This window comes from Olea europaea, chromosome 12 (assembly GCF_002742605.1).
Source record: "Olea europaea var. sylvestris chromosome 12, O_europaea_v1, whole genome shotgun sequence".
In the NCBI taxonomy this organism is placed as follows: Eukaryota; Viridiplantae; Streptophyta; class Magnoliopsida; order Lamiales; family Oleaceae; genus Olea; species Olea europaea.
The window spans coordinates 21,310,533-21,334,565 of NC_036248.1; the positions used below are offsets into that span (position 1 = coordinate 21,310,533).

The 24,033-nt window shown below is 31.8% G+C and overlaps 1 protein-coding gene across 1 annotated transcript; it reads left to right on the plus strand.

The window, feature by feature from the left end:
• The first annotated feature begins 8,812 nt into the window (after positions 1–8,812).
• LOC111407029 (putative expansin-B2) lies at positions 8,813–11,795 on the plus strand. Its single transcript, XM_023036367.1, has 4 exons — positions 8,813–9,049; positions 9,289–9,401; positions 10,402–10,595; positions 11,433–11,795. The coding sequence occupies exons 1-4, from the start codon at positions 8,866–8,868 to the stop codon at positions 11,764–11,766; spliced, it is 825 nt and encodes a 274-aa protein (XP_022892135.1). The 5' UTR covers positions 8,813–8,865; the 3' UTR covers positions 11,767–11,795.
• Positions 11,796–24,033: the final 12,238 nt, after the last annotated feature.

Below are 24,033 nucleotides of genomic sequence, written 5' to 3' on the forward strand. Positions count from 1 at the left end.
TTAGCTATATACCTAATATACCCTTATTTAATTTAGCTTTGTTAATAATTAATTAATAACATTAATTCTTTATATATTTAACTATATGCCTAATATACCCTTATTTAATTTTAGTTTTGTTAATAATTAATTAATAACATTAATTCAGTATATTCAACAAGAAATTTAAAAAAAAAGTTCTTTTCTTTTCCATGTGTCAATAATTCCCTAAATTAATCTTTTAATACATTAATTTTTATTAATAGCTTTCAGTATAAAAATATAACTTATATTTCTTTCCTCAATTGAATTATTCAATTTTAAAAAATAGAATCCATATTCACTAATTTAAATGGCCTTTTAATTTGGTTGTTTCACACATATCCTAACATCTAAATAAATATTTAATGTAATAAAATTAATGCATCAATTCATCAAAAATGACATTTTGCAACACATAAAAGGCAATATTTGTTAATTGAAAGTTGCTAAAGATTCCTATCGCAACATTCTAACAAATGAATTCTACCATTGTATATATAACTGAGGTATGGCAATATTTTTAAAATGTAAATTGTTAATGTCGTCTTTCTGTAACATTTATTGAGTGTTGCAGAATGCTAAACTTTTGGTGACATTTATTAAAAATTGCAAAAGAGAAACCTTTGGCAACATTTTGAGATTGTTGTTTATATGAAATAGGCTCACTTTTTGCAATATTTATTGAATGTTGTGAAAATTTTCTCTTTTTGCAACATTTATTAAACACTGTAGAATGTTAAACTTCTACCAACGTTTATTAAACCTTACAAAAAGAGAAACTGCAACATTTAGTAAACGTTGTTAATAAGATATATGTTGACTTTTTGCAATGTTTATTGAGTGTTGCAAAAAGTTTCTTTTTTTGAAATGTTTATTAAACGTTGCAAAAAAAATAATAAATAAATTCAACAAAAGTGTAATTTCAATCAATCCTGCTTATTAATTAAAAATTTAATTTAAAAAAACCAAAAAATTGTTTTTGAATAAAATATAAAAATATTTTTATCTATTAAAATATATTTTATCTATTCCCAAGATAATTCCAAAAGGAAAAATATATTAAAAGTTTATAAAATAATTGTTTTTGAATAAAATACACGCAAAATTTAAATAACCACAAATTATAAATTAAATTATTTTATCTATTAAATTTATATGTGCTCACAATGTGTTTGTGTGTACACACACGCACACATTCTCTTATAAGAGGCGCTTCGAGTTCCTATTCATTTTTGTAACCCCTTTTCACACTTGAAGAGTTCCTCTACTATTGAAAAACTAGTTTACCTCCTTCTTGTCTATTGGATTGGATCACAGCCCAAACAAATACAACACAAATGGAATATCTGTCTAAATATAAATAGAATACATCCTCATTTGATGAAACCCTAACTCACCCCTTCTTCTCTCAACGATCAAAAGCAATCTACACGGTGGTGACGTAGGCAGAGTTTCCATCCACTTCGACAAGAGATTTTAGCAACGAAAGGAAAAACTCAAAGGCGAAGAAAAAGAAGGATTAGTCTCGATGGCAGGTACGACGGAGGAGGAGTTGAAGTGCAAACCTGGAAAAGTTGAACAAATTTGGTCAGGAGCATGATAAGTAGAACAAATTTGTCAGAATATTTATTGGGTGAAGCTTTGAAAACTGCTATATATATTTTGAATGGAGTTCTAAGTAAAACTGTTGTAAAGACACATTTTGAATTATGAACAAGACGTAAACCAAGTTTGGCTCACTTTAAAGTTTGGAAATGTCCAGAGGTTAGGATTTATAATCCATTTGAAAATAAATTAGACCCGAAATTCACTCCTGGTTACTTTATTGGGTACCCAGACAGATCAAAAGGAAGTTCTATTGTCCAAATCGTGGCACAAGAATTGTTAAGTCCATTACTACTAAATTTTTGGAGAATGGTTTTGATGATAGTGAGAGTTTTACATTGAGAGAACTTTTTGTTGAACCAAATCAAGTTGTTGTTCCAGTTCCAGTTATACATAAAAGAGTTAGTTATCAACCAGTTGAAGTTGTTAATGAAATACCAGAGAACGAAAAGGAACTTCCAAGTCCTCCTCCAATAACGATTGAGTCAGTTTCTAAGCCATAAGTTAGAAGATTGCATAGGGAAAGGAGGTCTGCATTGCCCAAGGATTACATTACCTATTTATTGGAGAGTGATTTCAATATTACGCATATTGTTGATCATATTACTTATAATCAAGCATTGACAAGTCCTGAGTTAAATAAATGGATAAATGTTATGGAAGATAAAATGAATTCTATGGAATAGAATAAAGTTTGGGAACTCGTTAAACTTCCTCCATGTACTAAAGTTATAGATAACAAGCAAATTTTCAAAAGCAAATTGGATTCGAAAGATAATGTTGAACAAAAAGAAAGCGAGATTGGTTGTAAAAGGGTTTTACTCAACGAGAAAACATTGATTATGTTGAAATCTTCTCACCTGTTTCATCAAAAGATTCCTTTCGAATTATCATGGTACTCGTGGCACATTATAATTTGGAGCTTCATCAGATGGATGTTAAGACAACCTGAAAGTTTTGTAGTGAAAGGAAAAGAAAACTTAGCATGCAAGTTATACAAATTTTTTTATGGCCTCAATCAAGCATCACGACAGTGATATTCGAAGTATGACGAGGTTGTGACTTCTCTTGATTTTGTTGAAAATACAGTTGATCATACATTTATCTCAAAACCAGTGGAAGAAATTTTATTTTTCTTGTGTTATATGTTGATGATATTTTGTTTGCTAGTAGTGACTTTGGTTTGCTTCATAAGACAAAGAAAATGTTGTCTGTCAATTTTGAAATGAAAGATCTTGAAGAAGCTTCTTATGTACTTGGCATTGAAATAGACTGTGATAGAAATCGTGGCTTGTTGGGACTTTTATAGAAAGCTTATATACGACGCGTTCTAAAATGATTCAATATGCAAAATTGTGCACCTGATAATATACCTATCATAAAAGAAGATAAGTTTAGCAAAACTTAATATCCAATGAATGAGATAGAAAAGGAATCTATGAAGATGATTACATATGCTAGTGCTGTAAAGAGTTTGATGTATGTCCCAGTTTGCACTAGAACAGATATAGCCTATGCAGCCAGTGTCCTTAGCACGTTTCAGTCAAATCCAGGACAAGACCATTGGAAAGAAACTAAGAAATTCATGAGATATTTGAAGAAAACTAAAGATTATATGCTTATATTTCAACGTTCAAATCACCTTGAGGTGATAGGCTACTCGGATTTTGATTTTGCTGAATGTCAAAATAATTTAAAATCGACCTCAAGTTATATTTTCATGTTAGCTAGTGGTACTATCTCTTGAAAAAGTGCTAAATAGGATCTAGTGGTATCTTCTACTATGTATGCTCAATTTGTGGCATGTTATGGGGCTACTGTATAAGCCGTTTGGTTAAGAAATTTCATTTCTGGATTGAAAGTTATTGATTCCATCTCGAAACCAATCAATATTTGTTGTGATAAAAGTACAACAATGATCTTTTCAAGGAATAATAAAAATTTTGTTAGGTCAAAGTATATTAAAATCAAATATTTGGTGACTAGAGACAGTCATTAGTGTGGAATTAGAAATTCCTAACAAGGATATTTTGGCGTAAATTATTGCAAAATGGATAGTGAAAAAATTTGGAACATTTTTGCAAATGACTGTGTTAAAGTGGATTTTTTTTTTTTTTTCAATTTCCTCTATTATAATTGTGTACTTAAGTTGTTAAGTATAGTCGCGACCATTAAGTAAAACCGGACACTTTATTTTGTCAAGATCATATTATCTTTATTATAATAAAGATATTAATAAAAATTAATGAATAGGATCCATTAACGTATAATATTGTGATGATGCGTAACTAAAAGTTACTGAAAGGCAAATGTTATCTTAATCCTGAACGGACTATGAACATTAATTATTACTTTGAGTCTTTGAGGTAATGAAAAGTAAGATTAATTACATAGTGAATACCTCGTTACTTTGGAAATTAGAATGAACTAATTATCAAACATATTTTCGTGACATGGAATTTGCCACCTAATTTTTTGGGTACATCGTTAACACGAGCATTTTTGTAACGGGTAATTCAATCTAAGCTCAACTCATTGTTGTAAAACAATCATAAGAAATTGCATAAGTGAAAAATAGACAGTATGGACAAAATATCCAAAAAGGAAGGGGGGACTTGACTAATTTCTCAATAGTAGATTGAGATATTAATTACGGCGCTAACGTGTCTCTTTTCTCCATGAGAGATGAGGATATTCTGTGGAAAGAATATGTGTTCACCTTTATGTCATGTATTTGGCGAACAAGTTGTCGTGATAGAGGATGTATTTTTACTAGATATCCACGAATTTGCATACGGATATTGGTTTGGCAATGATGTAGGGCATGTGGGGAATTTATGTCGATTGCTGATGAAGTTCTAAGAAAGCCAAGTCGTGGGTTGCAATATAATTTTAGCAAGGTTGTTCGGTGAGCTAGTGAAATTATTAGAATGTTTTGATTCTATATGTGTATACTTTTATGATTGAGTATGATAATTCTCTAGCAATGTGACTGGAAAAGAAAAGGTTTACAATTTTAAGTGTGACATGACCAAGATAGTGGAAGAGATGGAACTTTGCTGGAGGCACATTATTCGATTTAGTTATGCCATGGAAGAAATCTTATTTGGAGGCCTCGGACATTGCTAGAGGCACATTATTCCAATTAGAAATGACATGGAAGAAAACCTATTTGAATTTAAACTTGGTATTATCTATTAGAATATGCTTGTTTCTCTCCAAAAATATTTTTTTTTTGTACTTTTCTTCATCTTTCCTAGGATCATGTAAGACCTTAACAATTCGAGTCGATGCTAGATGAGTCTATCTCGAGTCTAAGCAGCCTCATCCATCTTTTTACCTCAGTTGTATCATATATCATCTCACCACAAAACTCCTTTAATTTTTTGTGCCGACATGCAACCATGCATTTGTTAGGTGAAAATCAGATTTAAGGAAGAGTAATGTTACACATACAAGAATAGTTTCATAGAATTCACACGGGGGAGGCGTAGTTTCATCGACTATTAAAAAAAAATTCCTACGAATTAGGTGCTGCCAACACAGCATCTATAGGAATTCTGTGAAGAATTCCGCTGTACTTGTAGAACTTTCCTTTAGGAAATGTAAAAATAAAAATAAAAAAATACTACTAGTTAACAAAATATGTGAAGATTGTGATTTTTTTTTCTTGCTTAATTAATGATATGATTATATTAACAATATGTTATCATCAAGCGGTAGCTTTCTGACATGACGGAATTATCACATTATCATAATCATGCATTTGTAAGATTTGACACAGTCTAAGGCTTCAATGATTAAATATGTAATTAAATAAATTCTTTTCTTTTTTTAATAATTCACGCTCTTACATAAGTGACTTCGATGTGATATCACAATAAGTTATGATTTTCATAAAAAAATCGAGTCACCTTTGTTGAGTATAAAAAGTTAAATAAATTCGTTATTTCCAACATTTCAAGCAATCTTTCCATTCGACAAGTAGAAATACTAACTTTTTAATTCCAAACATCTATGAATGCATTATTTTTTTTCACTTTTAAGTATAACTTAATGATTTTGAAAGTTCTTCTACATTACATTCAAAGAAGTAACTTATTTATTTTCAAATTTGATCAATAAACAATTATTTATTTTAAATTCACTCATTTTCTTGTACGTAAGCTTTATAAAATATAAACTTTGCCAAGCATGATCTCCTATGTTTGATTAAAATAATATTTTGTTAAAATTTATATTTGAAAAAATAAATAACTTATTCAATTTACTTCTAATCACAAACTAAACAAACAAGAACCCGAATTTCAAATCACGCCCGCGAGTATTACATTTGATTTGACGAAAAAGAAGAAAAAAAGTTGAGCACTTGTGGTAATTATAGAAATATAGGATTCGGTCGGTGGGATTTCCCTCTCACAAAGATTTATATATTTGTATTCAGATGTGTGTTTAGCTGCTTCATTAATGCCAAAACTCTGCTTAATTATTATTTTTTAATTAAAGTTGAAATAATGTTCACTAAATAAACCAAATGCATAAGTATTTTATTTCATATAAAATTCAGATCAAATGTCAGCCGTCGAATCACCAATATATATATATCAGTCTCTAACATTTTAAAGCCTCTAATAAATAAGCCGTGTAGTGTTGAGCAAATAAATCATTCAAGTCTCACTCGCATATTATATTAAATTGGATCAAACCAACCGACTCAATTGGATCGAACCAACCGACTCAACTAGACTAGAAAAATTAGGAACCTAAAGGCCTGTTTGGTAGTAATTATGAGAATTGATTTTTTGACTGTTAGAGAGAAAAATAAGTTCCAATTTTGAGTGAAGAAGTAAAAAATGACGACTGAAATAGTTAAATAACGATAAAAAAATCAATTTTTTAGGGTAAAAAATTGCTACCAAATGGGCGCTATCCAATTACAAGTAAAAATATCAAAAAATTAAAACTATTTTCTTTTGTTTCATTCTTTTGATCACTAACTCGACTCCCGACTCGACACCTTGACCTTTTATTTTTTACATTTTCCCAGATAAATGTATTTTCAAATTTTAGACATTACTATCGCTACATATCATTTATAAGAATTGTGCTCATATCGAATATATTAATGAAAATTACACGATTAAAATTCAAACTTAACTTTTAGCCTGTGATTAAAATTTAAAAATATAGAGAGAATATATAATTTCAACCATCAATAACCAACATCAACGGCAGGTTTTAAGGAAAATCTTATTTTAAATGAGACACAAAGTTTTGGAAAATCTTTAAGGGCCAATTCTGTCGACAAAGTATCGATAAGATAATTAGGAAATGATTAAGACTAATGACTAATGCTAATGGCTAAATTCCAAGCCATGCAGATTTTGAAGGGACAGACACATATATGATCGAGCTGCGGCTTGAACCACAATATGGCTTGAAATTATACAAGTGGAGGTTATGGTAACCACTTTTGGACTTGTCTAAGGTCGAATCCATTTTCATCAATTGTCGTATACAAGTTTTGTAAATGGACAACGAATCTAGCTACAAAACTTGACCTCAAAATATCTTGTTAAATCACGTCAACTAAGCTGTTATTATTTGACTATTTATTCTTAGAGAAAAAACCTGCACGTACAGGTGCAGTTTTCACAAGGGCTTTATAGGCTCTTCACTGTTTGGGGGCAGGCCCCACATGTATTTTTAAAAAATTGTAGGGCTCGCCCCCACTTGTTTCTTGCCTGGCAGGAACCTGTACGTGTAAAATCTCTCTTCTTAAAGACACAAAGTCTCCATTATTGATTCAAATAAGCCCTTATTTGACAATCATTTTTTCAGAACTCTTTATTTTTTATATTCATTTTCAATCACACATTCATATAATAAAATATTTTACATATAAACCCAATTCTTTTTTTTAAGAACACATTCTTCAAAAAATCACTATTAAAAACATTATTTTCACTCAATTTTTCTTTATAATGGCTATCAAACGGGCTAAATAAGCCGTGACCTCTAGATATGTTACTAAATGTTTAGTAAGCAAGACTGATAGTCTAATTGGGTATTGCGCTTCAAGAGTTCAAATCCATTGCCCTTTTAATTTCATTTTTGACATAGACATATTCATTTTTCTTAACAAATAAGAATACACAACAATTTTTGGTACCTCAGCACATTATATATCTTGGCTTCTTCCCACTAGCTAATAATAGATAATTTGTCGAGGTATCAAAAATTTTGTGAAAGGACAACCATAAGAACTACAAATTTCAACTTGCACTTTGTAATTGCACTAATCTTACAAATAGACTTCAGACACAATCACGATAACCCTTTTGCAAGTCCCTAACTCTACCTGCAGATATGTTATTGCCTTGACTTATTCATGTTTAGTAAAGCTTATATTATAGTTTTAACTAGTTAAACATACTTTCTATTCACACATTTTGTAAGATCGCAATTACTATTCATTTATTATCCATTAATTTCATAAAACTCAAGCATATAATTACTTATAAGCACTGCCAAGATATTTAAGCAAAGTCACATGCTTTTTTTAAATAATTAATTAGTCAAAGTACAAATTTATTGAGCTTAATTTCTCGAGTTAGTCAAGCTGCAATCTTGATAGAGTAATATTATTCAGACCCACTGGGGTTATAACGCCAGTTTAGGTGACGTTAATGTGATATTAAATTATATGTAAAATTAAATAACTCATTTAATTTTACATTTCATTCAGTCTATCATCAAACACTATTTAGAATGGGGTTGTAATCCCAGTGGGGCTGCATATCATTATTCATCTTGATAGGAATAATTCTCTTTTTTAGCTATGGTGGTGTTCATGAATAAAATTACTAGTATTGAGTCCTACGAAATGTGTGGTTAATAAATGTGTAGTAATTGTAAATGTGTAGTTGAAATTAATTCCCAAGCTAGTCAATCTACCATCTTGATAGAAATAATTCACTTTTTTTTTAGCTATGGGAGTGTTCGTATAAAATTATTAGTAACTTTTTAATAAGAATAGTATTGGGTCTCAAGAAATGTGTGATTAATAAATTAATAGTAGTTGTGAATTTGTTGTTAAAATTAATGTTTGAAGTTGACTCAATAAAGAAAATAGTAACTTATAATTTTACACGAACACATGCTATAAATGCTTGTGATAGTGAGTATTGAAGAAGCACCCGTTTATCTTGCCTTGGGTGGTGACTTGAAGCTCAAAAAATGGCAAGTTTATCCCAATTCTCCTTTTCCCATTTGCTTGTCTTCATTCTACTTGCCTTCTTTTGTTTCTCCAACCTGTGCTTCTGCTTCAAACCCAAACATTTCAATCTATCCACTCAAGCTGTGCATTGGTCATCCGCCGGCGCTACTTGGTACGGTAGCCCTGATGGTGCCGGAAGTGACGGTATGTCAAAGATTAAGTTTAAATATATTAATTTGTTCGTCCTCCATATCAACTCAAACTTTTAAATGAAACGATTCAATATCGTAATAAAAGTCCTGAGTTCAAGTTAAGGTTCTTCTCATTTACGAAATTTGTGTACATAAAACAAGCGTGTTGATTTAAAGCAGTAAGGTAGTCATGGTGTACGAATAGCTTATGTTTAAGTATACTAAAGAGTGACATAATATCATTGCACGCAGGAGGAGCCTGCGGATATGGAAACATAGTGTCACAAGCACCATTTTCTTCTCTTGTCACTGGAATTGGCCCATCCCTCTACAACTCAGGCAAGGAATGTGGAGCTTGCTATAAGGTATATACAAATCACCCAGTTCTGTAAAAACTTTTGAGATATATTTAGTACACAGTATTAGACTGGAATGAACAATAAGCACAACCGTGTTAAGTTTTTAATGCATTTAACATTTTTTCTTTCCTGTTGTCAATTCAATAGTGTGGACTGTACCTAAAACTTTCAATTAGCCAAATTTATTAAATTAGAGAAAAGGTAAATATATTTATACTATAGTTTTCAATAACTGGACTACATTTTAATTACATGAGATGTTCATAATTTTTATACGCTATCACATTTATGTCTCAAACTTTTTTACATCATAATCTTATTATCAAATTAATATAAATTGTTCCCGATTATAATTTTTCTCTAAACTTTTCTTTAAGATAGAGTAAAAGGACTCACTTTCTCATAATATTTTTGAATAAGCAAAACAAATAATATTGGATTATACTACTTGTACATAAAAAATTTACATAAGGGATTACATAAAATGAAATGGAGGAAAAAGATTTGTTGAAAAAGTTGATTGTGTTTCAAACTGACAAATGATGGCGTGACATGTAGCATTATGTAATTCATTATGTAAAGTTTAATGTACATGTAGCAAAGTCCAATAATACTACATAATGTGATTAAATATTTGACATTCATTTTAAAGTATGTTAACAACATTTTTGGACAGAGACCAAAATTAAGGACAAAATTTTCTTATCATTAATGACAAAAAAGTTATGTATATAAATTTGATAACGATAAAGGTTAATGATCTTTAATATAATTAAAATAGTGTATTTAAAAAAAAAAAAAAAAAAAAAAAAAAAAAAAAAAAAATAAAAAAAGTTTAATAACTTTAAAAAAATTAAAAAAAGTTATTTAAAAAAAAAAAAAAAAAAAAAGCAGATGATAACCATCCTTAAGAGAAATAATGACCAAGTTAAAATAATAAAATTTAATATTTATTGTTTTTGTCATTCTTATATGTGTAATATATTCATGTTCTGATAATTGTTAGATAAAATGTACAAAGCACCCGATGTGTTCCGGCAAACCAGTGAGGGTCGTTATCACAGATTTTTGTCCCGGAGGCCCATGCACATCGGAATCAGCTCACTTCGATCTAAGTGGAACAGCATTTGGTTCCATGGCCATCCAGGGTGAAGAAAATAAACTTCGCGATGCAGGAGTATTACAAATTCGATATGCAAGGTAAGTTGACGGCCTATTACCACCAACGACGATGTAAGAAAATTTCAAAATGGCTAACATTTTATTTCGAATATGTTTCAAAAACTAAAATACTCTTCGGAAACTCTAAAAAGGTTTCAAAAACTTCAAAAAAAAAAAAAAAAAAAAAAAACCTTAATATTTTTTATTTGGATTAATTTTGTTGTACATTGGCTTCTGCATAAGGGTGTCCATAATGGACGCTCAGCGTCTCAACATTGGTCGAGGCGCCTGTGGGCCCGAGCGTGACAGGCACCTCGGCCAATGCTGAAACTTCGGGTGTCCATAATGGACATCCTTATGTAGAAGTCAATGTACACATCTTCTTTTTTATTTTTAAAGAAACTATAAATAAAAAATATAGATAGATTGGAATGGTGGTCATTGACTAGGAATACAATTGACGGTGGGCTTTAACTTTTTATAAAAAGGCTAACAAATAATTTAGAACTTTTTCCAGTGATAGAATGAATAACTTTTAATATATATGCCATAATGCATCGAGTTAATATCTTGATTTGACAGTTCGAATGGTTCTGTAATTTTTAATATTTGATTAATGTTAAATATTTTTTAAATAAATTATTGAATTATAATTGCTATCATATATATTTTCTCTCGTTGTTTTGTGTCCTTTTGCCAACAAAATAACTCTTCCATATATCATGTCATGTTTTGGTTTGGTCTATGCATAAACTAAATTACTTATAAATATCAAGCATTATTCTCAATTCCTGAAAAACGGAATTAATACTCTCGTCACATTTAAAAGTTAAAATCCTCAATATCACGACTCCACCTTGATCATTTTTGTGGTAGGGTTGTGTGTGATTATTCGGGGAAGACCATCATGTTCCACGTGGATCCGGGGTCCAATCACGAGTATTTCGCGGTGGAGGTCGAGTTCGAAGAAGGAGATGGAGATCTTGCTAGGGTTGATCTGCTGCAAGCATCAAGTGAACCTGATGAATGGTGGGAGATGAATCAATCATGGGGTGCAGTGTGGCAATTGAATGCTGGTACAGAATTGCATCCTCCATTTTCAATCAGGTTGACATCTCATTATTCTGGCCAAACCCTAGTGGCGAAAAATGTAATTCCGATTGGCTGGCAGCCTGGTGCTACTTATAGATCCCTAATTAACTACCTTTGATTATATAATACATAGTAATAGGTGTTTTCACTTTTCATCAGTGCACATTAGAGCATGTTTGGTTGTGCTTCTTTTAAAGAAGAACGAGTCTTTTTTCTCGACAACACTGTCACACTTGATACTTACCCTGTCGAGAAAAGCTGCTTTTTATGTTAAGCCAAACATATGTGCTCTTAATTGTGTGAATGCATGAGAGATGTCTTTTAATGTCATGTATGATTTAGAGTCGATCTTGATTATGTTAGAATTTCAATAGAATCAATAAACTCTATTTTATTATTATTAAACCCTTGTTTATTTCCTATTTTTTTCCTATTAAAATGAAAAATATAATCGTTATCAATCACATCAAGCCATCTTATTTGAATTTTTATCTCTTGCGTAGTGTCCATAATAATTATATTTTTCATTCTCATTTTTACAAAAATGAGAAACAAAAGCCCCCTAAATAGTTTATTATATTATAATTTTAGAATCGTCTATTAAAAAATATATTTTTTTTCAATTGACAATTTTCATGTAAAACAAAACCAAACGAACACCAAAAGATAAATGATTTTTTTTTTGGCAATGGAAACAAATTTTAACCCCAATACCAATAACTTCTATCCTTTTAATTGACAATTTTCATGTAAAACAAAGGCAAACGCACCAAAAAATATGTTTATTTCAACATTTTCCATGTGAAAATTTATACAAATCAAACACAATAATTTACAATTCCCAGGAAAATAATTTTTAGGCAATTCAATTCCCTAGAATTCTTTTTCTAGACAATTCAATTTCATCTTTACAATTAAACAGACCTTAATAATCAATGTATCAAAAGTTGAATTTGGTGGTAAAAATTATTGAACAAATAAATTAAAAAACAAAATTTTAAGGTGGACCGACTAGTCTGTGGTTCCTTAAAATTTTTCTATGTTTTATTTGGAATATATTACTTATACATAATGCGGTATAAATAAATGTGTCCACCCTCCTCACATAGAGGAGAACTCACTTTCAATAAAATATAATTTATTCGAAATGGGCCCCCTTCATGTGTGAAAGGTGAACACCATTATGAATACCTTAATGTACGTATAACATAACTCCATTTATTTGCGAAAATAAAATATCTCCAGCAAAAAAATTGTTAATATGGGGATGCTGTTATGAAAAATGACTGTAGTGCCCTTGTGGCATATGTTGCAAATTTCCATGTGGTCAAGTAGCCGACGATCATGCTTAATTTTCTAGTGTATCCTCGGTTTCTTCTTATTTGGGCATTTAGTAACAATTTTCTCTAGTGTCGAAACAAGAAATATGTCAAACAAACCCCGTAAGGTAATTAGTAACTTTATAACTACTCAAACCTCATCTAAAACTTCAAAATTTCAACCAACCAAAGCAAGACTTCGCTACACTTTAACCAAATCAAGAATCAGAGTATAAAAGTATTTTCAAGAGATTCTCTAAATATAAGATACTCTCTATTTTAAAGAGTTGATTATTAAAAATAAATTTTAAGAGACTATTCATTCTAGCTTTTATAATGATTACATTTAGGCCATGTTTGGTACTGATTTAAATTGGATTTTAATTTAAGTCAAAGTCAAACAATCAATTTTAACTACATATTTTATGAGACCCACAACTTTTCAATCACATATTTCAAAAACTTTTATCAAAATATTCTAAAATTTTAATTTTTATCCCCCACCAAACAAATGCTTAATAAGCCGCGGGTATTAATGCTTAAAATTCTAAATTATTCAAATTATATTCGAATTAATTGCTCATTGACATATAAATAAAATATGATGAAAAATCTGATATATATTTATGGTATAAATATAAAATGTGAAAGAAATAATCAAATTAGATAAAGTGCCAAAGTGGTGGGAAATGTGGCATTTGTATGGGACGTCAGGGGTTCGAGTCACTCTCCACGCAGATATTAAAATGTCTTGATTCGGGCCTTGGGCTCTTAGGCTTCATTGACTAAAATAAATGATTTTTTTCTTTATTATTTAATGGGTAAAACTAGCCAGTATTTTCTGACTGTTTGTTTTTATAACAACCCACTAACAGCCATTAAAATACCCACTACTCAGTCATTAAAATTCTGCATTAACATGGTAAAGACTGTTACTTCCATCTTGTCTATATAAACCCATATCTCGTTTTGGGAAAAAGACACACAAAAAGAAAATAGAAAAATCATCTTGCATCAATCCTCTTTTTCATATTCGAAATTTCTTATATTCGGGTTTTTATATATATTCTGGAGTACAATTGAGAGTTTTAGAAAAATCATTCGTGATTGCTGCACAAGTGATTTACGATCGCTGTATCTTAGGAGTGATTTTCCACGGAGGTTGCAGCAATTATCGACGGGCAATTTCACTTTAGGACATCGTGCGGTCACGAGACTCGATCGGACGATAAGTTTTATATTTCTGCATTATATTGTTTTGTTCACTACTGCAACTAATTATTCTATTCCAACAATCTAAAGTGGAATTTTCTTTATAATTAGTTGCCATGTCTACCGTAGATATATCTGTTTCTAAGTATTCTGAAAAGTCTGAGTTTTTTGATGGAAAGAATTTTAAGAGATGGCAAATGAAACTGTGATTTTATTTGACAACACTTAAAGTCATTGATACTATTGAATCAGATAAACCCGATTTTGCAATTGCTGATAATCCTACTGATAAGGAAACCGAGAATTTAGCTAATTGGGAGCATAAGGATTATATGTGCAGAAATTATATTCTGAATTATTTGACTTTTGATCTGTATGATGTTTACTACTCGTTTAAATCTGCAAAAGAGCTATGGAATTCATTAGAAAAGAAATATGCTACAGAAGATGCTGGAACCAAGAAATTTGTTGTGGGAAAGTTTCTAGATTTTAAAATGAATGATGTTAAAACTGTGGTTAGTCAAGTTGAAGAATTGCAGATTATAATTCACGAAATTATTGCTGAAGGATATAAAATCTGTGAAGGCTTTCAAGTGTCAGCTATAAGAGAATGTCTGTTCATGGGCAATGCTTCCTCCTCCAAAATCGAGGGAAAAGGAACTGTGACGCTTAGATTTACTTCTGGAGATATCCTTAATTTGAAGGATGTCTTTTATGTACCTGATATTAGGAAAAATCTAGTGTGTGGATCTATTTTAGTCAAAAAGGGTTTTAATATTGTATTTGAAAGTGGTCAAGTTGTACTGTCTAAGGGTGGTTCCTTTGTTGGGAAAGGGTATGCAGATGAGAGTCTGTTTAAACTCAATGTCTCTGTGATTAACAATAAAGTTAGCTCTTCCGTTTACTTGTTGGATTTTTATGATTTGTGGCATGCTAGATTTGGACACGTTAATAAAACTTCCATTAAAAAATTAATGACTTTGGGAAACATTCCCAAAATCGATAATTGTCCAAATTCAAAATGTGAAACGTGTGTTGAATCTAAATATTCTAGAAAACCATTTTCTCGTGTTGATAGGACTACTTCGGTCTTAAATTTGATATATTCTGATTTATGTGATTTAAAAGGATATGTTACTCGTGGTGGAAATAAATATTTCTTAACTTTCATTGATGATTATTCTCGATATTGTTATATTTATCTACTTAAGAGTAAGGATGAAAGCTATTTAAAATTTATTTCCTATAAAACTGAAGTAAAAAATCAGCTAGACAAAACTATTAAAGTTTTAAGATCTGATAGGGAAGGAGAATATACAGGAGATTTTGATAAATTTTGTGTTGAGAATGGTATTATTCATGAGACTACTCCGCCTTATTCTCCCCAATCTAATGGTGTAGCTGAAAGGAAAAATCGAACCCTTAAGGATATAGTCATATCAATGCTAAGCTCTTCTGGATTACCTTTTAACATGTGGGGGGAAGCACTTCTTACTGCATGTTATATTCTTAACAGAATTTCTAGTAAGAAAAATAATAAGTCTCCTTATGAAATGTGAAGGGCGGAACACCTTCATATAAATATCTTAAAGTGTGGGGGTGTTTAGCTAAAACTTTTATTCTAGCACCTAAGAGAACTAAACTTGGTCCGAAAATTGTTGATTGTGTTTTTATAGGGTATGCTTTTCATAGTAATGCCTACAGATTTTTAGTCATTGACTCTAAAAATAATTTGATTGAAAAGAACACAATATTTGAAACTAGAGATGCTGAATTTTTTGAAAATAGATTTCCGTTTAAAGAAAAGTCTGAAGGATCAAGCAATTCTTTTAGTATTCTTCCTAGTGTTAGAGAGGAGCCATCTGAATTAGAAGAAGCTGAAATTAGGAGAAGCAAAAGACCTAGGACCACTACTTCTTTCGGTCCTGACTTTATAACTTACTGAGTAGAGGATGATCCTAATACTTTTGGTAAAGCTATGTTTTCACCAGATTCTATATTATGGAAGGAAGTTGTAAATAGTGAATATGATTCAATTATATCTAATAATATTTGGGAGTTAGTGGACTAACCTTAAGGATGTAAGACAATTGTGTGTAGATGGTTGTTTAAGAAAAAACTTAAATCTGATGGTTCAATTGATAAGTATAAAGCAAGACTTGTAGCTAAAGACTATAAAAAAAAAAGAAGGAGTTGACTTCTTTGATACTTATTCACCCGTTACTAGGATTACTTCTATTAGGATGTTAATTGCAATTGCCTCACTGTATGATCTTATTATACATCAAATGGATGTCAAGACTGCATTTTTAAATGAAGACTTAGAAGAGGAGATTTATATGGATTAGCCTGAAGGATTTGTCGTAGAAGGTCTTGAGGATAAAGTATGTAGGCTTAAAAAATCCCTTTATGGCCTTAAACAAGCTCCTAAGCAATGACACGAAAAATTTGATACATTTTTGACATCAAGTGGTTATGTGATAAATGAAGCAGATAAATGCATATATAGTAAATTTGAAAATAATTGTGGTGTGATAATTTGCTTATATGTTGATGATATGCTGATTATGGAAACTAGTTTAGATGTGGTTAATAAAACTAAGCGGTTTCTAAACAAGCACTTTGAAATGAAAGATTTGGGTGTTGCTGATGTTATTGTAGGAATCAAAATAGTAAAACATTCTGAAGGAATTATTTTGACCCAATCACATTATGTAAAAAAAGTGCTTAAGAAGTTTAATCAATACAACTGTATTCCTGCTAAAACACCTTATGATGCAAGTCGTCATTTGAGAAAACATTCAGGTCCTAGTGTTTTCGCTTTAGAGTATGCTAAAGTAATCGACAGTCTCATGTATCTCATGAACTGTACAAGACCTGATATAACATATGCTGTCGGTAGACTTAGCAGGTATACTAGTAATCCTAACAATGAACATTGGGATGCTCTTATTCGAGTCTTGAGGTATTTGAGATACACTCTAGACTGGGGAATACATTATACCAAATTCCCTGCTATACTTGAGGGATATTGTGATGCTAATTGGATTTCCGATACCAATGAAAGTAAATCTACAAGTGGATATGTATTTACATTAGCAGGCGGAGCTGTCTCCTAGAAATCCACTAAGCAAACCCGCATTGCTAGATCTACTATGGAATCTGAGTTCATAGCTTTAGATAAGGCAGGTGAGGAGGCTGAATGGTTAAGGAATTTTCTTATGGATGTTCCTTTGTGGTCTAAACCATTTCCAACTATTTCAATACATTGTGACAGTCAAGCAGCTATCTCAAGAGCTCAAAATTCATCCTACAATGGAAAGTCTAGACATATTCGTAGGAGACACAATACTGTGCGTCAGCTGCTTAAGGATGGGATTATGGCTATTGACTATGTGAAGTCAAGTGATAACATTATTGACTATGTGAAGTTAAGTGATAACATTGCTGACCCATTAACCAAAGGATTGGCTAGAGAGCTAATTCAACAAACATCGAGGGGGATGGGGCTCAAGCCTATTATGTATTAGATCACCTATAATGGAAACCCAACCTTGCAATTGGAGATCCCATGGTCAAGGTTCAATGGGACAACAAAGTTATTGGAGTGGTCTGTGGGGGTACTACATTGGATTTATTCCAAACCCCTCCCTATGATGCGTAGTACCAACTGTATTGATTAGAGGATGAGCTAATACTCTTAATGCTTACTATAGCTGATATTCAGTGGGGTGTTTAAATACAGTGCACCCTTGATAGTAGCACCTATTTGAGTGTGGAAGTGGGGCCGCTTCCTATGAGAATTGAGGCGAATTCTCTAGAGCACTCAAAGAAACTGGGAAAGTTCACGGCCGAAATGAACACAACCGCGAGAACTCAATGACTGTTCTAGAAATCATGTGTGTGTTCTATTGTCTCAGTTTGCAACTATAATTGTAGAGTTCAAAACATAGTTCACTCTACAGTTAGTAAGCTCGATAGAATATACAAAGCCAAGGTTCAAGTCGATAGACACCTAAGCCTGCATGATTTCTACCGTACTCCAGAGTAATATTTTCATTTATCTTATTTCTTTCATGTGGGGGACTGTTATATATTTATGGTATAAATATAAAATATGAAAGAAATAATCAAATTAGATAAAGTGCCAAAGTGGTGGGAAATGTGACATTTGTGTGGGACGTCAGGGGTTCGAATCACTCCCCACGTAAATATTAAAATGTCTTGATTTGGGCCTTGGGGCCTTGGGCTTCCTTGACTAAAATAAATATTTTTTTTTCTTCATTATTTAATGGGTAAAACTAGCCAGTATTTTATGACTGTTTGTTTTTGTAACAACCCACTAACTGCCATTAAAACACCCACTACTCAATCATTAAAATTCTGCATTAACATGGTGAAGACTGTTACTACCATCTTGCCTATATAAACCCATATCTTGCTTTGGGAAAAGACACACAAAAAAGAAAATAGAATCAATCACTCGTTTCATATTGTGAATTTCTTATATTCGGGTTTTTATACCTATTCTGGAGTACAATTGAGAGTTCTAGAAAAATCATTTCGTGATTGCTGCATAAGTGGTTTACGATCGTTGTATCCTGGGAGTGATTGTCCACGGAGGTCACAGCAATTATTGACGGGCAATTTCACTTTAGGACATCGTGCTGTCACGAGACTCGATCGATAAGTTTTATATTTCTGCATTATATTGTTCTGATCACTGCTGCAACTAATTATTTTTCCAACAGTTTCTAACCTTGATGGTGACGTAATATTTTTTGAATGGGTCATTTACTTTGAATTGACTAAAAATAAAGAAACAGTTTTGTTATAGATACAATTTGGTTGGTTAATAGTGTGTAAAGTTGTTAACATTTTTGTCATTGATTTTAATAGTACGTAGAATAATTAATGGCACGGGTTTTTATACCTTATTAAATATCAACAAATCTGTGCATTTTCAATGTACCTATAGCATAATTCATGAAGAAAAGAAAAGAAATGATTGTCTTCATTTGTTGCATGATTGGGGATTGGATGATTCTTTATATCTTGGTTGGTAAAACGTTTTCCAAATTTAAGCGGGTTCTTTTTAATATGGACATCAAAAATTATTTTGTTTCGCCATGGTTATCGAACATTTCACTTATTAGCACTATGATCAATTGAACTTTTCACTTCGTACCACCCTAGTCTGGGGATAGCAATGGGGTGGATTGAGGTTAGAGTAGTCATTCTTGTCCTTGGCTCATCGGTTATTTTTGTTTTCTTACCTTGAATCTCATAGCCAGTTAAGGCTAGAAATGACAAAAAATCTCATTAAACTCGGTATTCCCTAGATCATGGTTCGAACAGGACAAAGATTATATACCTAATCAAATAAAGGAAGCTGCTATACGTACAGGAATCTCTTCACAAAAGCTGTACAGGATTTCCAAATTGCTGACGAGACAATTAATTAAATTTAAAAAAAAAAAAACTCCAAAATCGAAAGAAAAACAGAATTGATCCCCCGCCTTTTTCCCTGGGTTGGAGAAAATCCTCCAACCCAAAGCACAGTCATCGCTGACCTAACCTCCACCTACGGCCGGCGTCGAAACACACAGTAGTTAATTAAAAAAAAAAAAAAAAACTCAAAAATTGAAAAAAAAACAGAATTGATCTCCCATCTTTCTCCTTTTGTTATTTTGTAGTTTCGTTTTTGCCCCAGGTTCAAAGAAAACCCTCCAACCCAAAGCACAGTCATCACCTACGGCCGACATCGAAACAACGAAGAACATAAATTGTAATGTATTAACTTTGTATTTGCTATTTTGGCTCGCCGTTTGATATATGCTTGACTACCCGAAATCTCCTTATTCTCCAGCAAATCTGCCGTGAACATTTTGGAATTAAAATAACGAAACATGTGGATGCAATTTGAGGGTGAGTATGTGCTGGGTTACTGGCCAGGATATTTATTTTCATACTTGACAGATAGTGCAACAATGATAGAATGGGGAGGAGTAATGAACTCGGAATCAAATGGACAGCACACCACAACACAAATGCTCACATACTGATTACGAAGAAGTGCTGCATATGGAATGAAAAAAGAATTGACTGCAAAAATTATACAAAATGCACCCAGTGAGTGTTTAGGCACACAAAAATCAAGTTAGCAACTGATTAATACTGAACCAAACTAGCCGGAATATCGTCGGAGATGGAGATTGTTGCAGGCCGGATTTTCGCGCACCATTGGAAGAAAGAAATGGGTCGCCGGTCGCTTGAATTGATGCCGATTTTGGGGTATTTGCACATTTTACCCTTTTTGGCCCTTTTCAATTTTCCCTTTACATTTCTCATTTTTCTTATTTGGTGCCACGTAGGTATTTTTAAATTCCTGTATAAGTTCTGTATTTGTTTTCCTATACTCATAGAATAATTCATCAAATAAATGGAGACAGGGCATACAAGAAACATGGTTCCACCCCGCTATAATTTTTACCGTCTAAAGAGATAAAATGAAAAACAAAAAAAATAAACAGAACAAGAGACCTACATCACCCTCTTCTCTCCATCCCGTCCCGCCTTAACTTGGCCCTACTTAAGGTGGGGGCAAGGAGAGATTCCCTGTCTTGTATGCCATGCCATTTATTTTTTATATATTTTTTTGTTAGTGAAAATCATTACTTTTGTTTTTTAAATTGTAAAAAATTTATGTTTTCTCTAGAAATGATAATTATTCTTTTCTTTGGTGTGATAAAAAATTTATATTTTAAAATGAACTTAAAAGGAACTAGGATCATGTTCCCCGTATTTGTACAGTTCCCGTCTCGAGGCAACGACCCTCGTGCCGATCCTTGCCTCGTGTACCCGAAAATACAAAAAATTCAAACCCCGTTCCAAGGATGTCAAGTATAACCTTTGATTTCTAAAACTCGGAGTTCCAAAGCTCTCGTATCTTTGCACTCAAGGTTCTTTTGTAACAAAAAATGTCCATTCAATTGTTATCAAAATTTGAATAAAATGATCATTATATCCTTAATTCAATTAAAAAGAAAAGAAAAGTAAATGGACATGAAGAAATAAACTTTCGTAAATTTTTAACAAAACATAAAAATTTTCTAATGAATAGACCTCGTAGTTTATCTATTTTTTCTCAGTTAAGATTTGAGTTAGTTTTTTGAGTTAATGGTGATGGCAGTTGCGATGTGGCACCAGCATGTTTGGTAGGTGGGGGTTGATAGATTTGGTTTGGGGAATGAAGGGAGTGAATGTGGATTTACGTCGATTTTTCTTTTCATTTTATTTCTTTATATTGAAAATCTATGCTAGAAATAAAAGATTCGAAACCACCACCGTCATCCCTATCCATGTGTGATTGATAAAGAAATTCAATGGTCCTGCTTTTACTACCCTTTTATTGTACACATAACTTCTATTTTCTTTTTAACAACACGTTCATTGGATCCATCAACTTATAATCTTAAAATACTCTATCAAGCATTCAAGTATTGATGTTCTTAAAAAATATATCGATCATTTTGATGACATTTTTGTACATAAAAGATCAAAATTGAACGTCCGTTTTGTAATAAATTGATTTCTCTTTTGAATGCACTATACAATATTAAAGGACAAATTATGCAAAAAAGGAAGAAACAGGGGTGAATTGAAAACTATTGATTTTTGGTAAATATTTCTAAATTACAACATAAATAATTTCTTAAAGAAAAATCAGACAATTATACTCTATATTATCTTTTAGCATAATATTTTAACATATGTAATTTCTTACACTCCATTTATTCCGTTACAATATTGTTTAAATGTTGTTTGTATGTGTAAATTGTCTAATAATTATACCACATTCCTAGATTTTTTATTTGTTAATTCTTAAAGTTATGTGGTAAGTTAATTTTTCACAATGGTTATATTTATGTAAGTACTTTTAGAGTATTAATCCTCGTTAAGACACGTGTAATTTTATTTTTTTTTAATTAATCATCACACGAAAACCGCCAACTCATTTGCCTACCTCCACTACTATTCACCACCAACATCGCCAGAAAACTCACGCGACACCACCAACCTCAAAAATTACCTCCAACACATTGTTGTAAAATGCAAGTAAATTCACAATTTTGTTGATGAAGTAAGAAGAAAGACGAGAAAATCAATAAATGAGGAAAAAAAATCAATCATATGAAACAATAATTATTGGTTTGTAACAAAACCTGCATCATTGCATCAATCAATAGTTTCACTCAATATCTAGATAAAGTGCTACATTTGGAACATCTTCTTCCCTCACTTTATGCCCTTTCAAATTTGCCGCCTCAAACACCAACTCCTCCGCCCAACATTTCAGGTTCACTTTGTTTCTCTCTAACCATTTCAAAGTGAACCTTACTTTGATATCATATTGCCCGAGTTCGACATGAACATTCTAGGCATGAAAACCAGTGAAAACACTTGCTGAGAAAATAATGCTCCCCTTCTTGCCCCAGATTATCAATCCGCAGCATGTTTAACTCGATAAAATGAGACAAGGTTCTATCGTAATCCATACAATCATAAAATTCTTACATACTAAAACCAATTCAAATTTTAAATAGAAATCACCTAACCAAATTATTTCATAAACATGAAAACCCAAGTTTAAACTCAAGCTAAATTAACGAATTTTTCCTGCCTGTTTTCAAGCTTGTATAAAATAAAAACTAGAACCAGCAAAATCACACGAATCTTAATCAAAAGATAGCAAAATATATCCATACCGTATATCTACTATACATTAAAGAGTAGTTATATAACCACCACAATTTTATTTGATACACCATATTTTAATTGAAGTTAAGTTAATCAATCTTTACTTGTTGCAGCATTTATTTTCTTAACTATTTTTACCAAATATTTATCTTCAACCTTTTATTAATTAGTATATATTGTTCTTGACGATGATTTATATCAAATAATTTATTTTTATTGAAGTTTGGATTATTTAAGCCAAGAAGAGCCAAGAAGGATCTGGAATACACCAGAATGAGGGCAACCAGTGCACGTGATGCTGCTGATTTTGATTCCAATTTTGTTAGGCTGTTAGTGTGCAAATTATTGTGCAGTAAATTCTGTATATTTCTGTTATAGGAAAGTTGTATAAATAGGTCATTTTTACTCTCTCAATAAACACGCGAGAATGAAAGCAATTGAATGATATTTTCAGCAAATTCCTTTTGATCTCCATTTTGCAATTCATTTTATCACCATTTCCTTTATGGTATCAGAGCCTTAATGGCTGAAAACAATGACAATGGCATCAACACTGATGCTGATCAAAATCAAACAACAACTCAAAACACAAACACAAACTCAAATACAAATCATCATGATCCATCTCTTCCTAACAGTCCATACTTCATTGGGGCAAATGAAAGTTCAGGAGCCCTGCTTGTGACACAAATGCTCGATGCAAACAACTACCATTCCTGGGCAAGGTCAATAAAGAGGGCTTTGAGAATCAAAAACAAGCTCATCGATGGTAGCCTCTGTGCACTAGCTGATGCAGAAAATCCATTGATGGAACACTGGCTTCGTTATAACGATATTGTTATCAGCTGGCTGCAAAACACCATGACAGTGGACATTAAGGCAAGCACACTCTATGTGGAGACAGCACACCAGCTTTGGGTAGAGATAGAACAACGTCTTGCTCAACAAAATGCCCCCAGAATATATGAAATCAAACAAGGCATTGCAGCACTCATGCAAGGACATGATACTATAAGCACTTATTTATCAAAACTCAAAACACTTCTTGATGAATTGATCAACTATGAGTCTATTCCCAACTGCACCCGTGGGGG